Source organism: Nipponia nippon, unplaced genomic scaffold (assembly GCF_047370975.1).
Source record: "Nipponia nippon isolate SJK-2023a ecotype South Korea unplaced genomic scaffold, ASM4737097v1 scaffold_2, whole genome shotgun sequence".
NCBI lineage: Eukaryota > Metazoa > Chordata > Aves > Pelecaniformes > Threskiornithidae > Nipponia > Nipponia nippon.
This window is the reverse complement of record NW_028262336.1, coordinates 117,510,448-117,528,757: the sequence shown is the minus strand read 5'-3', so window position 1 is coordinate 117,528,757 and position 18,310 is coordinate 117,510,448. Positions and strand designations below refer to the sequence as shown.

At 35.8% G+C, this 18,310-nt stretch overlaps 1 protein-coding gene across 5 annotated transcripts in view; it reads left to right on the top strand.

The window, feature by feature from the left end:
• CNTN5 (contactin 5) overlaps positions 1 to 18,310 on the top strand; it is a 660,854-nt gene that overhangs the window by 288,566 nt on the left and 353,978 nt on the right. For all 5 annotated transcript variants that reach the window (XM_087758088.1, XM_087758089.1, XM_087758087.1 and 2 more), the window contains one exon: positions 13,305 to 13,434. In XM_087758088.1, coding sequence (XP_087614214.1) covers positions 13,377 to 13,434 — 58 coding nt within the window. In that variant the 5' untranslated portion in view covers positions 13,305 to 13,376. The remainder of the gene's footprint in view (positions 1 to 13,304; positions 13,435 to 18,310) is intronic.

Sequence of the window (18,310 nt, the reverse complement as noted above, 5' to 3'; positions counted from 1 at the left end):
AAATAGAAAGACTGCAGGTAATACACTATTCACACTTAGAAACAATGTTCAAAGCACAGATAATACCTGCCTCTCCATTTTCAGAAGTAATCTACATATTCATATTTAATGATATCCTCATTCTTTAATTTTTAATAATTTTTAAATATTTCAGCATAATGTGAAAAATAGGAAAAAAAAGAAATTAATGTGCCAGGGATTACTTTCTCTTTCCAATTGCTTAGATATTTTTATGGTGGGACCTGTCACAATAGTAAGCTGTACAGATATATAATGTTAATTTTTATGGATAAACTAACATAACTAGAACCTAAGGGAACACCCAAGGTGAGAAGAACAGAAAGTATAACATCACATTTAACAAAAGGCATTACCAGACTATTTTTAAGAGCTTTTTTTACATAACCCTGTGTCCTTTTGGTATCTTCTCTTCCTCTGCTGCTTTGCATGAAACCTCTAGTGAAGAGCAGAAAGGTGACAAGGCGTCCTGAGACAGCATTCATTTTCAGATAGAAGGGTCACTCTGTCTATTAGCCATCCTGCTGTTCTTGTTTGGCAGCAGGGGTTAGAAACTGAATTGTAAACCACTTATGATTCCAACTAATTATCAGGGAGGGAAGAGAAGCACATTAAATTCCTACCTCAATTCCGCGTTGGTTCCCTTATAACCACTAATGGGGACTGTGCTGAGAGGTTTCTGTCTGTTGGAAGGGAATGACTAAACTTTTAATAAAAGAAGGCATCATTCCACATATCTTCCAGAAACACAAAAAATCATCTTAAGTAGGTGCAGTGATGGACCTGATACTTCACTCCCTGTCAAACAAGTGACTGAAAACTCTGTCCTGATAGAGCCTTCTCTGGGTAATTAATAGGATTTCCCAGCACTTGTCCAGCATGTACCAGAACATCCAGTAGCCCCAGGCTTATATTTAACTGGCTGATTTTTGCCCGAATTCTGCCACTAGCGGAATTTCAGCACACTATCAGCAAAAGGTACATAGCTCCTTCATTGTGTTTCGTTGCATTTTGCTGAATTGTTGTTCTTAGTTTACATTTTATAGACAACATGAATTTGCCAAAAAATGAGGCATCTTATACAGCAAAGAAAATGCCATGCTGAAAACTTTAAGCTGTGTATAGTTTGTGTTCTTGCTCCTAAATTCTAAATTCTCTGCCTTCATGAGTAACAATGGATAAAAGAAATAAAAAAGAAATTGTCGTCTGTCATTGAACACAACCTACAACCAGTTGGAGCTCACAAGCTAAAGAAAAGTGAGAAATTTTTGCAAGACAAGTTCTGATAGACATGAAAAGATCAATGGAAGTAAGTACTGTCAATACAATCAAGGACATTGCTCTCTGGAAACCAGTGAGAGGCTCATGACTTTTAGTTAAGGAGGATGTCCCCTCCCCAGAAAATTTTTAAGAAATTATTGCAGAAACTATTATTTCAGAAACTATAAGAAATTACTTCAGAAACTTTTTCAGAAATAAAAAACAATGAATGAGGATAAAATAAGGAGATATCCTTCCAGTTCTCCTGACAGAACTGTGACAACTTCTTGGTATAGTTAGGGAAACATGGGTACTCGGTAGGGAGTGCTAAAGCTGTTGATCTTCATGACGGTAAACTCCATTTTAGGATGCTCACAATACAAAAATATTACTAGAAACACTTCAGCCACTTGACACAGAATGCAGAAAAGATGGGAAAAAAATGGGAAATAACTTGGTCTTTGCAGACTTTCGTGCAGATCAGATAGTGCCAGTTTATGCAAAATTAATGTTATGCTGAATTAGATATGAATGCGTTGTGTGGGCTGGATAATTCCACAGAAATATGCTGCTGTTTGGCCTTGATTATATTTGTGTACGAATATCAAATAGCACAGAGGCCTGTCGTTAGTTCATGTAGTACTCTACAGCTGGAGCCTCTGGGCCTGATTCTGAGCTAGCATACATTTCACAGCTTAATTCATGACTGTTGTATTATAACAGCTTACAGAGACAAGCAACTATTCTAATTTTTTTTTCTTTTGGGGCATGTAATGGTAACCTCCAAGGTGATGGTAAACCCACTGTCCTGGCTAAATTCAATTTGCATGTGCACTATACCAGCCCTTGCACTTTCAGGTTATTATGTTCTTAATTTCTGACCCTAAACTTGTCTATTCTGTCAAGCAAGGAGGAATTCTAACTGCTTCTTGAAAATATGACATTCCAATACTTTACTCTGAAGTGCATTAAAGGAAGGGCTGCCATCTTACACAGAAATCTCTGCAAGAAATGAATCTTCGATCAATAAAAGGCTTGCAACCACTATTAGCACACTTTCTTGTGCAACATAAAAATAAATTATCTTCCAAAGAATAAACAAATGAGAAAGTGTCGGCACCACCAGATACTAAGAGTTGTGCCGTCTAAGGATTGATCTAAACTCAGAAATGACAGGGTATCTGGATAGCACGTATGGATGAAATTTATAGTAGATAATTTATTTGAATATATAAATGAACCTGAAATGCTCTAGTTGTGAGCTACTGTGATTCTAAACATTTACTGGAATTTTCCTTTAAAGATCAGGAAAATATCTCCACAGAAAATAATGAAGGCAATGGTAATATGGAGAAGACTATTTAAAAGAGGGAGCCAGGATGCCTGCCCTCCTGCTTTATCACTAATACTGCAGAAGGTTTTACATTATGGTATCCTGGGCTTCAAATTAAATGTCAAATTCAATTTGCCACTGAAAACATGAAGTGTGTGGCTGCCCTTAGAGGGGTAACCTGACAGCACAATTTCGTAATTGGTGTCTGCCTTAATACAGAGTTAAAATACAGGAAGAGATGTTATTTGACTGCAGTCATGTCTTACTCTTTAAAAATAAACAATCCACCCCCAGATAGGCTAAAACACATTTGGTTGAAATTTGAGCCCTTAGTAAAGTTCACTGGCTTTATTTAAAGTCTTTGGAAAAATAATGTTAAATACAGTATGATAACAGATACAAACCTCCCTGATGGGATCATGCCACTAGTTACGTCTTTATGTCTCTGACATTTAGCTCATAATAAAATGAGATTTGTGAAAGAAAATGAAGAGGTGCTTATTCCATTTAGAGTGCTGTATTTTTTTTTCCTTTCTATTCAGACAAATTTGTGTTCTAATAATGAGATTTCTAATCCACTTTAATATTCCACCATTATATCTTAGTGAACTATCTGCCATATAAGTAGTAATAATGAGGTATGTTTAAATATAAAAATGCATCCTTAAGCATCTAGACACTTTTAGTACTGGTTGTAATTAGAAACTTAAGAAACATGTGCAATTAAATATGCTCATAAAAAAAACAGATACATCTCTGTAGCACCAGTCAATTTGTTGCATCATTAGTATTCTTCAGTATGGTAGTTTAAAAATGTATTGCAGTGTTTCAAGTGGAAAATAGCTAAGAACAAAATTATTAACATTTAAACCACCATAACTGTTTCAGAACAACTGACTGTTTTAAGTATGTTCTCCAAACTAATTTTGTTTTTACAGATGCATTTTCAAATTCTACATCTTTATCTATAGGTCTAACAGCTAAGTTCCAAAGATAATGTCTTTTTACTGTATATTAAATAAATTCTTTGCTGTCCTGAGATGTGACAACTATTCATTTTAATGAGATAGTCTAGTCCAATCATTTAAATAAAACAAAAAATATTTTATTCCTTTTTTCTTATTCATCTGAATAGTTCGACATTGAATTAGGTATATATTTCTAAAATACACTCAGCATTAAGACTTGTTTCCAAAAGTATCTAAAGTGACTTGTGTCTCTTAAGCTTAGGAAACTCTTATCCTATCTTGAATTGAATATGTAATGCTTTTGACCTGTTTCATTTTTGCGGAGAATCCTCTCATCTGAATACATAAGCAATAAAACCTCCCTGCTTATGCAAAATCCTTGTAAAATGGTGATGTGCCCTTGTCATGGGGTCTGTACGCGTAGATCACCTCAACTTGGAGAACATGTGCTTTATTCTTTCTCAAAAAACTGTATAAAAATTACAGAAATACACCTCATATTTGAAGAGCAGAATAGTGTTTTGCTAAGAACAGCTGCCTGGGAAAGTGGTTGAGTCCCCATCCCTGGAGGTATTTAAAAGACATGTAGATATTGCACGTAGGGGCATGTTTTAGTGGCGGACTTGGCAGTGATAGGTTTACTGTTGGACCTGATGATCTTAAAGGCCTTTTCCAACCTGAATGATTCTATGATTAGATGGATCTTTTTAGCTAAACTTTTGTATTTATTTGATTATATATTATGTTACAATACAATAATTGACTAAAACTGGTCTCGCTACCTAAACCTGAGGGCTCAACTAGTGTGAAATCTGCCACAGTGATTAGCACAGGTATTGACCTGGATCTCATGAATGAGATGTCAAGACAAGTTTTCTATATAGTACTGTCATTTTTCTAATTTGTGGGTTGACATTGAGGCAGACTTGCAACATATATGCACTGACAGATCGTTCACATACAACTTTTTACAGCAAACCTCTCTTTGTATCTCCCACCCTCTCTGTGCATGAAACAGCCTCCTCCACTCACTGCATGTAGCCTTGTCCCGATCCAATGTCGGGGGAGGTTTCGATACGATCCCAAGGACGAGATTAAGACGCAAACGAGGTCAAATGCCGTACAACCTTTTGACTTTATTTTGGTGAACGAAGGGGTGAGGACTGGGGAGGAAGACAGGGGGAGGGGAAAGAAAGAGAGAAAATGAGAGAAAAAAGAGAGAAAGAAAGAGCGTGCTCAGGCGGGTGAGAAGCGAGCCACATAGGGGAACTAGCTACCGCCACTCCGAGTCCGGCGTTGTCCCGTTGATCAAAGGTCCAGTCGGTCCAGTCTCTGTGTCCGCAGGAGCAGCTTCCAAGGAGGTGTGCAGGGTAGGACGAGAAGAGAAACAGAGCCCTCAGAAGGCGCACGCGGTCCTCTTATAGGGCCATGCACATGTGCAGAATGGGTCTGCGTACATGCAGTTTGTGCTTCTGCTTTTCGTGCCCTGGTATCTGCGCAGGCGTACCTGCAGTCCGTGGCCCCGCCCTTTGCGTCCTGGCCTCTGCCTTTCGCGTCCTGGCCTCTGCGCAGGCGTGCCTGCAGTTCATGGTCCCGCCTTTCGTGTCCTGGTCTCTGCTTGGGCATCCTGTGGTGGTTTCATCAGGGACTAGATGTCGAAACCAGAAGATGGCAGTAGAATGGCAATGTCGAGACAATTCTGGTTCCATAACAGTCCTCGACAAGCCTACATCCTTTTTGTACAAATGTCCTTCTAACAAGCAGACAGCATCATGTAAGGCCCATATGCAGAAGGTAAGCAGGGTATTGAAGGATCATGCTTTTCCTTAGCACACTTTTGGGAGCCTGCCCTGCACCTGCTTTATAAAGTGAATAGGATCTCATGCCTTAGGCACAGAAAATTTATTGATCCTTTTTAGGGTGTAGTATTGAACACCCTGGTGCACAATACACCCTGTTATGCCAGAGCTGATTTTTCTGGAAGTGAGCACTGAAATGAACTGAATTTACAGGTCCACAGAGAGGCTGTGGCCACTACTTCAGAGCATGATATACACACAGTCTTCAGGGGTTTATATTCTTGTAGAGAGCTGAGTGGTGATGCTGTTTTGTGTTATTAAAATGCATAATATCATTAGTCTAGCAGTTGCATTAAGTGGAAGGCTTAAGCTATGCTTTTTTATACTGGCTGATAGAATACCAGATGCAAGTGGCAATCAAGGATATTTATTTAACTGCAGTCATCTTCGCTCTTGGCACTAGTTGGCTGCTGCAGAAGAGAGTCCAAGATGGGCTGCTCCTCTTATATGTAGGTAGATCTATCGAGTACAGCTGAGACACAAAACAGCAGCAGTGCCGTGCTGGTCCTATCATTGTCCTTAATCGCCCTGCTTGGCAGAGAAAAGATAATTTCCAGATGTGATTACTCTGGCACATCTTATGATCTGTCAGATGAATTTGGAAATAAATAAGTGGGCCTGACAAGAGTAGCATAAGAATATACCTTTTTTCCTGCAATTTTTGGTTGCAAATGAATCAAGTCTAAAACAAATAATGCAGGTTGAGGACAGGCCATTAACATGACCCACAATTCTACAGCTTTTTCTCCCTGAACTTCTCAATTTCTCTGAGGGCATCTTTAGAACTTAATAAAAGTGCTTGAATATATTTCCTGAATAATTAAAGCAAAATATTGAGGAATGTCCATCACAGAGGAAGGGTATTATTACAAGACCACTGGGACAGAAGATAAATGACCGGTTCAATTTTTCAGGTCTTGTGAAAACTTTCATACAGGCTTGAACAAACAAATGAAGACTGCTATCACTCAGTTTTAGCCATCTGAAAGTTAATTGAATAATTTAGGGTAGCTGCCTTGGCTTCTGCTGCAATCAGGTTTCTATCACAGTTAGCAAAAAGAATAAGGTTGTTCATCTCACTCCAAAATAGCTGTCAAAAATGGTTTGAATGAATTTTCCTTCAGGTTGTCTATTTCTCTTCATTTACTAACAAGAGAGCTTATATACCTAATTTCCGAAGTGTAAAATTATACATAATTTTCCTCTTTATTCTTTATTTCCTACTACTTACATATGATTAATATTGACACAACTACAAAAAATTTGAGACAGTGTCATAAGGGCTTGTGGAACTTTAAGAAATAACTGTTCATAAAGTTCATACAAGAAACCAGAGAGCTTAACTGTGGTAATTGTGAGCAAATCTATGTTACTTCCAGTCCAGGCAATGAGAAACTGGAAAATCATGCTGATGAGGACGATCTATGTTGCAGTGCTCATTCACATACCTAAGCAAGAGCAGCAAGGCTTTTTAAACTGCTTCATCCCCAGAAGCTGCTTGTTCTCTGAAATGTGAGTTGAATTTTAGAATCTGTCAGTCTGTTTGACAAATGGATGGGGGAAAAAAAACCAGAATTAATTCTACTGCTTTCTTTCTCAGAAGGCCTTATTCAATAGGTATTTATTCACCAGAGAACATGTCCATGCCTTATAGTGGGAGCAGCATGCTGGAGCTTTTTCAGTGCATGGGAGCAGCACAAGGGTCCATGGTTGTATCCCTTCTAAGCAGCCAGTACCTAAAAGTATATCCTCAGTCACTTGACTTGCCTGAGGAGTACCCTAATTTTTTCATGCTATATTCAAGCAAATGTAGCCAAATAGCAGCACCTCACTATTTCAAGTTTAGAGAAGCTGAGAACTATTTCTGCCATCTTCTCCTTTCCCTGAGCACACTGATGACATTTTATGTCTGATTTGCTGTAAGAATCCCAAAGAGAATCTAACTCCTCTAGCAACTAACATTGAACAATCCCTGAAATAATTCAGCATTAAACCAGCCTGCATGGTCAAAAGTTTTTGTTAATCTCTGCTATACTTATTAATGGTTGATTTGGTAAGAAAGTAGTATTAAACACAATGAAAATGCAGTCAATTGGCTGAAATGTTATAATTTCCCTGCTTTCATCACCAGCTTGATATCCATGTGTTGGAAAGGGAGACATTCTGCATCTTACATTCAAAAGCTCTTTTTTTAAATATGTATATGCAAATATATTCAAATACTAGAAAATAATCACTGTTGAATACAATATTAATTTCTTATTTTATGGGTGCTGTGCAGAGTTTTTAAAAAAGGTTTAATTCATCTGAATAATCCAGAACGTCTTGGACTCATAGACATTTTAAGATTCTTATTCAGCATTTGCAATAAAATATTTTGTTTTGTTTTCTTTTGTTTTTCAGAGCAGTAGTTCAGATGTTCATTCACCAATATAGAAATTGTGATTGATCCACATTTCAAAAATAACCAATTTGCTTCTTTTGTACAGTAGCATTCTATGCTTCTTCCTAGAACTTGACTGGTATCTTTGAAAGTTATATTAACATCATGAATAAAAAAACTTATAAAATATTAATTTAGATATTGAAAGTTCTGGTTGCTTGCCAGGAGGAACCTGACAAGGAAAGGTTCCACTGCAAAATAAACTTTTAATATTGTTAGCAGTAAATTAAGTGTTCGTAAAACAACTCAGAAATTGTTTTATGAAACTGCTAAAACTTGTGCTTTATTAAATCTTTTTTACAATAGGTTGAACATTATTAAACCTTGAAAATAAATTATCTTCCCTTGGGTTGATAATCAATCCTACAAGATGTGTTGCTGTTTACATTGGCTTAATATCATTTCACTTTCATTTGTCCTATAACAAATTCCACTGACATTTCATTGTAAAAGTGTCTATGGTATGACTTTTATCAAATATTAACTTAATATGTTTTTATTAAGTTTAAACCATTTTGTAAATAGTGTTGTCAAAAAGACTTTGGACTGAGCAAATTAATTCTTTATTGTAAGAAAGCAGAAACATGAACTCAATGGAGATTATTTATATTCTGTGTAACCAGTGTCTGTCATAATCATGGTCTAGTAGTTAACTTTATATGTAAATATATCATCAGGGAACTCTCAACAGACAAGCTGTTTTTAAAAATTTCCAGCCAAGCTATCTCATCTGTTCATGATGAACTTTGTAACATCAGACTCTTTGCTTTTCTAAAGCCTCTAATTCTCTATGGACTGAACATTACCAGGCCTGATACTCATGGGAGCAAGGAAGACTTGCTGAACCGCTGACTATGGCAATTCGATTCATGTCTTCCAAGCCCTGATTGAAGTAAAGGTTGTGCAGAGAGGGACAGAGACTTTGGTGTTGATTAGAAGGCTTTATGTCAGTGCTTTAAACTGGATCTTCAGTTAGACCTCTGTCTTTTCCAAGAGTATAACGAGACTTTTATAGATAGTCTAGTCAGTGATACATTTGTTGATTTCATAGGTTTACCACCTTGAGGAATCTTATTAGCAGTTTAGTTGCACCTTAGGCTAACAGCCTGCACCTACTAAATGTGAAGAAAAATATTTCCTAAAAATACTATCTAAAACCACGTAAGTATATCTGTTCTTCATAGGATATGCTATTTTTTATTTTCCATTCAGACATGTGGGTGGTAATAGCTTAATTTCTTACTCTCTTCAGTTCCTGCTCTTCCAAGTCCATGTAGAACATCAGAATTGCTTATCACTGGTGTTATTTCTTTATTACCTATGAGCATGTTCTATTTCTAAAGGAAAGGGAAAATTAAGTAATTTGAAGTGCCAGTGACTTGAACTTTCCTCTAATACATATTGATATAGGAAAAAGATATATTACAGAGAAAACCTTTTTTTACGACAAGTCACATCCTTTCCTCTGAGCAGTATAGTCAGTATAGTCAGTATAGTATAATCTTTGTAGAGACAAAGACTTGTGTTTCACTGCTTTGAGAGAGGATGTGGATTTAAGTAATCATCCCTTTCATGTTGGTACAGATAAACTGATAAATATGCATATGATGGAAAAGGGAAATGAGGTAGTGATAATGGGAGAAAGCACTTTGATATAGTATCACAGTGTCTATGCTAAAAGCTTCACTTCTTAACTATTTTAATTAAAAAAAGAACAAATCTTTGCAGTTGCATATAAATTTATCCTAAGTGGCAGAAAACAAACATTAATGATACTAGGTGCTGCTATTATTCAAAAGACCACAGTTTTACTGAATCTAGTTCAAACCTCTTACACATTAGTCTAGACAATATTGCATAAGTACTCATGCTCCAAGTATTCACAAATTCTTTTGGGAGTCAGAACCATGAGGCAATATCCACCCTGTCACTACTAGCCAAAACAATTCATTAAAACACACTGAATAGTGAATGTTTTAATAAGTTGTCTACAATCAGCACACAGAATTAAAACAAATTGCAAAGCAATTTGGCAGAAATTCTGGGGAAAACAAAGAAGTATGGATAGTACCATGTGGAAATTGAAAACTGCATCTGCTAATTCTTTGTGCAGAAAAAGAAGTTAAATTTGTTAGATAAATTACTTGCTGCGCATTATATACATCGACTTTTAGATCACTGATTTTTACAAATTGCCATGCCATCAGGGAAAATTCATATCCTCTGTATAAAAAAAAAAAAAAAAAAAAAAGAAACCAGAATAAGAACAGGAGAGGAAAAACACTGAACAAATGGTAGACATTCCATCCTTACTTTTAAAAACTAGACTGTAGAGCTTTGTCAAATCATGCTATTATGCAAAAGAAATCTGTAAAACATAGTATATTCTGGACAACTTCATTTTCTTTTATGGCACTAAACTACCAATGAAGCCAACAAACTGTTCCGAAGAAGCTAGTTGGATTTTTGTGAGGTCCAGATTTATATTTGGGGGGAAAAAAAATAGACACTGTTCAGGTGCAATGATTTTAAAGTTCTTTTGAGCAGCATCTTCAGCTGTACTCTTTTGCAATAGTAAGTGACCGTATAGTCTGTTCTATATTCTTAGGATTAAAATGTAAATGCTTCTTTTAAAAGCTGCTTCATTCTGGGATGAAGATAGTCAGGGCTGGAAAAAAAAACAACAGAAAATTAACAAGATTTTCAAACTAAGAACAACTGAATACTGCTTGTATATATACCCTTAAGCTGGTTTAAGAATGAGCCAGTTTTAAGAATGAGAACTTTCTTACAAGATTTAAGAGAATCTTCATTAATTGTTCTTAAAGCAATAACACTTTTTTTTTTTTTTTTTTTTTTTTTTAAGAAAGAAGATGTTCTTCTTAATGGATTTAGTGCAGCTTTGGTCTTTTTTTTTACAAGCATAAAGGAATTCTTCAGCTCTCTAAAAGTGAGAGCCTAGTCATCCAAAAGATCAGATGGCAACCATTGATAGTAAAGCTGGGAGTACATCGCTTCATTAAATCTAGAGCAGAAATTTGACTATATGCCTGCATTTATTAAATACAGCATTTTCATGCTCTTGTCTGTATTATTTCATAGAAAGCACCTTTGTGATTATCCCACATGCCATGTGGTAGCCCTATATATGCAATATCAATGTCTTTGTCAGACTGTAAGACTATTCTTAGATGTACGATAAATGTACCATGTTGCTATGCATTCTGTTTGTCTGTATAGTCAGTAAAGTGTTTGCTGGGTATCCCTGAAGAAACAAGAAATATAGAAAAAAACAAGTAAAGATGTAAGATCATTTCATTATGATAATAATCAAGATTTCTAGGTAGATTTTTAAAAAGGTATACAGTGACATATTTTCCCCTTGCTTGTTTTGCTAGTAATTCTCTTACTGAGAGAAGCCAACGTATTTATACACCAAGTATCTTAATAGGAAGGTCAGTGTCCAACATTCCTGACTTAATTCAGAGCATCTCCCTGTCATTGCGCTTTGCTTTTACATTTTAATATGCCTGTGTAACAGGACTGAAGTTTGTTTTACATTGATAGGGTCAGGTTATTTAGGTCACAGTTAAGAGCTGTCACTTAAAAATTGTTATAGCTATTTAGCTATAGGCTCCTTATTTGGCAGAAGTTGTCATAACTCTGTTGTCTTTAATGCAACTTTCATTAAAAATATATCCTTTTCCCAGAGAACTTAAAATCGTCATGATTCAAGAATGCAAAGAGAAATAAGTTTATATTTTATTATGATGTTCCCATTGCTTGGCTCCAGTTATTCCTCATCCTGTTCCTGCTCTACCAACCACAAGCTCTAATATTATTTTTTAACAGTCTGATCCAATAGGCACAATAATACCTAATGATAATAAGAACAACAACAACAACAATCTCAGACTTTACTGCTGGAAGCTGTCTATGTTTTTCCCTGTTTATGCAACAGAGAAATCACCAAGTTAACATAATTTCAGTGTTGTACCATTATACAAGCAGCTGAAGAGAAGTGAGGAAAAGAGAAAGAAGAAAGAGTGATAAAGTTGAGGGAGGGGGGAAGCTGTGCTCTACCCTCTTTAACAGATATGGCCATAAGGGAAAAAATTAAATATTAATGAAAATACTTATTTCCCAAAGGCCTGGCCAGCAAAAAATGCTGAACGAGATAATTCACTAACCAAAGGAACACAGTGACTGAAAAGCAGATTATCACTGAAGTGAAAAACAAAGGCAGCTGACATTAATAATTAATGGAGAAGGTTTCCTGTGGAGGTTTAGATGAGCTACAGGCACTATGTGTAAAGTCACTTCACTACCAGATTGTTATGTTCCCTTTCAGAGACACTCTTATTAAGGTGTACACCCAATATTCAGTTTGCCTGGTCTGCGTTACCTGGAAGGAAGTACAATCCTAATTGGGAATTTTTATCTGTGTTGAAAGCTGTACCTGCTGTGCTGTATAAATGAAAGCTGACAGGTTACACCTTTAGATTGTTGCAGGAATAACTGCCAGCACCAAAACAGATGCTGTCATCTTGTGCTCACACTGTGTGTCTCTCTACATGTGTATGCATACATGTTTGTCCATTTATATGAGGGAAAGACTGTCAAAATAGGTTACAACTGGAGATGCTCAAACAGCAGTTGAAATGGAATAATCCAGGGGGAACATACTCTTACATTATGATTTTTTTTTTCCCCAACTGTGTTGAGCTTTGCCTCTGCTCTCTTACTGTAAATGTTCTAACATACAGAATAGGTCCCCAAAACAACTGTGGCATGTAACTAAGGTGATGATAATCTGAAGGAGTCATATTGTCCCCAAAAGGAGTTTGATAGGGGAGCAAAGCCAAATTCTCTTTTGTCTCATTGTTCTGCCCTGTGGGATTGCTCTTGTAGTTGTGGATCACACCCTATAGGGGTTGAAGATTCCTTGGGCTCCAAGAAGAGGATCTCAAAGGCTTCCTAAACAGATACAACTAAAGTCTAGGAAATTAACTTTATGTTTGCAGCTTGATGTTTTTCAAGTCAAAGACCAGAAGTACACTCATGTCCAAACATAACCAGTTGAAATGTCTCATATTTTGGACTGAGTTTTCAGTCATTTGAACACAAAGTCTCTCAGTTCAGGTATGGTAATGTTACTGATATTGTTAAAGTGACAGCTAAGAACACAGTGATCAAAGATGTAGCGTGCCAAGACAGTATGTACAAGTCTTGGGACAGGCAGGAAACAAAAATCTGAAGAGTGGTAAAGGGAGATAAGTATGAATAGTATGTTCCGTATAAATGGTGTTGTTTGGAACCAGACTTTTAATTGCATTAGGACCAGCTTTGTCTTTTGAATTGTCTATCATATTATTGCAAGATATTTTTAATTTTCTAACAGAGGTTTCTCTTTGTCTCACTAGGCTAAGCTTTAATGAAGAAACGTCAGCGTTGCTAACAACTGCACAAAGAGAGACTGAAGACCTTTGCAACCAATGATGTGGTTGTCATGGAAACTGTTTCTGTTTCTGTCACTCACTGGCTGTCTTTCAGGTAAATCAAAACAAAACCAAGAAAACTCTGCTTATTGTTTCAAGGCTCTTAGCTGCAAACAGAAATAAGAAGATGTAAAAGCATACCAGAGATCAACGTCATTGTTAAAACTATTTGCCTAAGTGTTGAAATTGTAAAAATTGATATTAAGAGATTTACAAGTACTGTCCATCTGCCTTTAATTTGTACATAAATCTAAATAACGTTTCAAAGAGAGGACAGTTATGTATCTCATTTGAAAAGAAAGTGACAGCTTTATTATTAAAAAAAAAAGAAAAAAATTGGAAAATTATGAATTAGCACAGTGCTTTCCTAAAGACTAGCAACTGCAGAATGTTTCACTTTGGGATCGTATTCTGGTTTTGGAAACTAGTTATTAGGTTGTTTTGTTTATTCTTAATTCTGTGTATGTTTTATTGATCGTTATGATTTTTGTCAGTGTAGTAAGTGTATTTCTTTTGCAGGTTTTTCTCTTGGCATTAGCTTAGTTCTCTTTCCCTTTTCAAGTAATAAAATGAGCTAACCAATAATCATTTAGGCTTTTCACATGAGAATTTTTGTAATTTGATAGCATAATGTCTCTAATTGATCTTTTTTGGCTGCCTCATTTTCTTAATGCTTCCCCTTGTACTGCCTCTTAACAGTTAACTAAGCTACTCTTTTCTCAGATTCTTCCAAAACTTATTGGGTTTGTGTCATTGCAAGATAAAATTTAGTAAAAGTCAATGAAATAAAATATTTTAATTTGTTATAATATTGTGATACTGGACACAGGAATTTAATAATGGAAAGTGCCTGTGGATACCAGCATATATGCTTTGGATGCACACATGAAACAGTCTGATCTAATCTGGGTTTCCTCATGTAGCTTCATTATCTTATATTATCTAAGTCCATTACTTTTGGACAGGGAATATTTTTCTTTTTTGTCTTGTATTGTCAGGCACATAATCAATCTTGGTAACATTTGTATTTTGGTGACACTAGTAGTAGTGTCTTACAACTACCAGCTATTAATGTAATTTTAATTTTTTTAAGTTGAAAATTATATTTTTATTCTTACAGTTTCCAAGAACTTTGATGCAAAATTCAGAAGCATTTCAGAAATTCAAATCTAGAATTTCTTCTTAAGAATTATATCTTCTGCCTTGCAAACTTTAAGTCTTAAACGTCAACATCTGGCACAAGGTTAGGAAAATAATGTACCTGAGACTGCAGCTGGTTTCACATAGCTAAAATCTCCTTACCCTCAACTGCTGTTAAACAGAATGCCTGTACGTAGTAGAGTTTGCTCCAAATAGAATTATCTAGCTCTGTACAACACAATAACATGTTGCAAAATTTCTGAGACACATTTCACACGCTGGCAATTCTATATACTAAAATTGCATATAGAGGAATGAGTTTCAGCTGTTTATCACAGCCATTGTTTAAGTACCTATATTAAACCAACATTTTGCAAAGGCTTTAGAGCATTAGCAGTGACTAATTCTAATATAGCGTTAAAATATGTAACTACTTTGGAATTTAAACTGAAAGTCAGTATTTACAGACGTATTTTATTTAAATAACATAATAATCGGAAAACTCTTGCCAGTCATTCAGCATCATGTTTAAAATTAAGTGACTGTTCCTCTCTGTTAATTTGCTACTTATATCTGATGGTTTCTAAAGCATTCCTTTTTTTACATTTCATTTTGATTGTGATTCTTTAGGATTCTTAAAGGTTTATTCCATGTTACTGGAGCAGATTTAGACTCCTGTAAGAAATAATTTTTAATTGCAGTACTTGTTTTCACATACTGTTGAATATAATGTGATAACACATATATTTTTCTCATACACAAAGATAATTTTGTAATGATTTCATTAATAGTAATCATTCATTAGAAAATTTAATGCTATAAGAGCTGAAATTAACCAAAGATAACAAAATTGGGTTCAAAGTTATTTTAATTAGATTGTCAGTTTAACTGGTAATTTACTGTCTCCATACCTTTCACATTTGATTACATCATTCTGCATTTGGAGCTTTTTTTATATTACAGCACTCACTAGAACCTGTTTATAACTGCAAATTGCTCCTACAGCTGATGCAATTCAAGGTAGCCTAGTAAGTTAGATGCCTGAATGCACTGTTCTTAATGACAGAGCAATAGATACTGATGCTGCTTCAGTAGGATGAAGTTCATTCAATTCCTGTTGTTTTGGGCAGTGTTAAAATTCAGTACTTATCCATTAAATCATCAGATCGTGGGATCACTCTTAGCAGCAGCCAGTGTTTGGAAGAGAGTACTACATTGTTGTATTGATTTTGTAGTGGTGAGGGAAATTATCCAAGAAGAGAATAGATGACGTCTCTAGTTTGTGTTGACTATTTTTATATTATTTTTATCTTAAAGCTGACGCTGGTATTTTGGGTTTTGCTTATGCATGAATGTATGCAGATGTGCTTAAGCTATGTGGAAAATAATTTTTGTGTGGAGAAAATGTATTATTTTCTGAATACGAGACTGAGGACTGAATTATGTCTCTTTCTTACTCAAGTTTAATTATTTTGGTGTAAGCAAAAGGTAGTCTGGGACTACAGCTCACAGTTATACACTTACATTCTCAGAAACTTTACATTTATGAAATATTGATAATTAACAAATGCAAAGAAGGTCTCAAGATTGATAATATGTTGCTTCTTTTCTTATGGTGTATTATTGCCCTTCAAGCCAAACTGGAATTGAAGAAGAATTAAGCTGTCATTTTAGACCTAGGGTCTGCTCACATCTGAACTGACAGTGGGAAATAATACTTATTTTTTCTTTGTTTGTTTTGTTTTTTTTTTTTTCCTTCTTCCTGTGAAGCTTTCCTGTAGGGAAAGACCTCAAGCTGTAAGGGAACAGGTTACCAAGGGGGAACTGTTAATCTGAAATTCAGAGAAGCCTTTCATATCCGATTCAGTTACAATAATACCTGAAGTAAATTCAGAGGTGGCCAGCTTAAATTTAAATCAAGTTCATCAGAATTTAATCTGTTGGTAACTTTTAACTTTTTTGAGAGCTTATATTTGTAAATATAGTTACAAATTATATGTTCAGGGCATTTTAACAGGTGTAATTGTGGTTTTTCAGTGGAAAAACATAGAATGATACAGGGTATGGCATCAGCAATTTTTTGTCTTCCGGATGATTTCGTCATCTGTGTATTCCTCATGTATAATCATGACCTTACGATTTGGACCACACAGTCCTACATAAAATGGGACTGGGGGTATGTTCCCAGGGGTTTACTGTCCTGGTTGCCCATAATCACTTTGCAGTCTGCTTTTATGTGTATAATAAAGGCTACTTATTTTTGGTTCACGCTAGCAACAGCTAAGCAGAGAACCTTTTCTTTGTCTAGAGTTGCTAAGGTTTTCTTGCACTGATTTCTCAGAGAAGCTGGAATTGAATATTGCTGAAAGGTGTTGTTTTAAAACAGTACTCCCTAACCTTGGAATGAGACAAACAGGTATGTCTCTATGTGTTTCATGAAGAGGAGAAATATTTTTTAAACAAAACAAAATCACATCAGATTATCAGGTCATGGTTAATAGAAAAAGTAAGACTGTGGCTTTTATTTGCAGATGTAAGATACTTGAAAAAAGCCAGCTTGAGAGTAGGGATCCTGTCATTCTTTTTAATAATTATGGCTGCCTGTTACAAGAGGTTTCAAAGTTTAAATATACGCTAAAAATTACATAATAAAATGAATGGCATTTATAGAGTTCTGATTCTGTTTTAATCTAACATCTATCCCTTATGGCTTTTTGTTCCCCTGCCCATTTATCTACTTCTTCTATGTTATTACCTGCTGCATGTTAATCGGGTCAAAGCGAGACTCATTTTCTCTGTAAGACTTTATAATTCATAGCATCAATAAAATTATGGGTATAATGAAAGTAGCAAGGCTTCACAAGATAGAGGCAGTACCTCTGAGACCAAGTGGTCACCATTCATAGCACCAAGTGGGTAAACACTTGTCCTTAAACCTCCTCTCTATGTACCGTTCATTTCTTTTCACATAAAACATTCTCACTACCAAAAAAAGTCCCTAAATAGTGAATTTTTCTCTGTATCCCCCAGTATGGTGCTCAAAATTAAAAACAGCATGACTTTTTCTGAACAGTTGCTTGCTAGAATATGATACGAATGGACACTTACAAAAAATGCTCTTAAGTAAGAGTGTGTATGTGGAACAAACACAAGTGTCCTGTCTAGTTTTGACCTACAGCTGGCAGCGATCTGAGGTGCTTCCTGTCTTTTATTATGTCCATCCCTCTCCATCTGGCTACTTGGAGGCTTTTAGGAATTATCTCTATCATCTGCACTTATCAGCTTCCAAAATGCATCTCAAACCTGCTCAATATGTGACTTTCAGAATTCCATCAGCCACTGCCAGGATTAAAATTCATAGCCTAAGGTTCACAAACTCATTAACCAAACCATATAAAATATGCATACCATTCTGAGTGCCAGGACTATTTCTCAGTTTTATTCCTCCCCCTTTTAGACAATGTCCTTCCTACGTCAGAGCAGACAGTATATGAAAGGATGCTTCTCTGCCAAATGAATGGTGAACACATGAATGACCAGTGTTTATCATTGATAAACCTATACAATTACCAACGTTCTCCCCCACCCCCTGGCCCCACACTGATGACAGTATAGCAAATATCATGCAACTTTGTCACCTTTGATAGCTGAGCATAAAAGACAGAGCTCTAGATAAGTACTAGTGCCTGGGGACATTCACGTTCTCAGCTTTCCAAGTAAAATGGAAAAGTCAGAACAGACTTAACCTTTCTATTGCCCATCCTGAAATACTGCATTTACAGACAGCACAA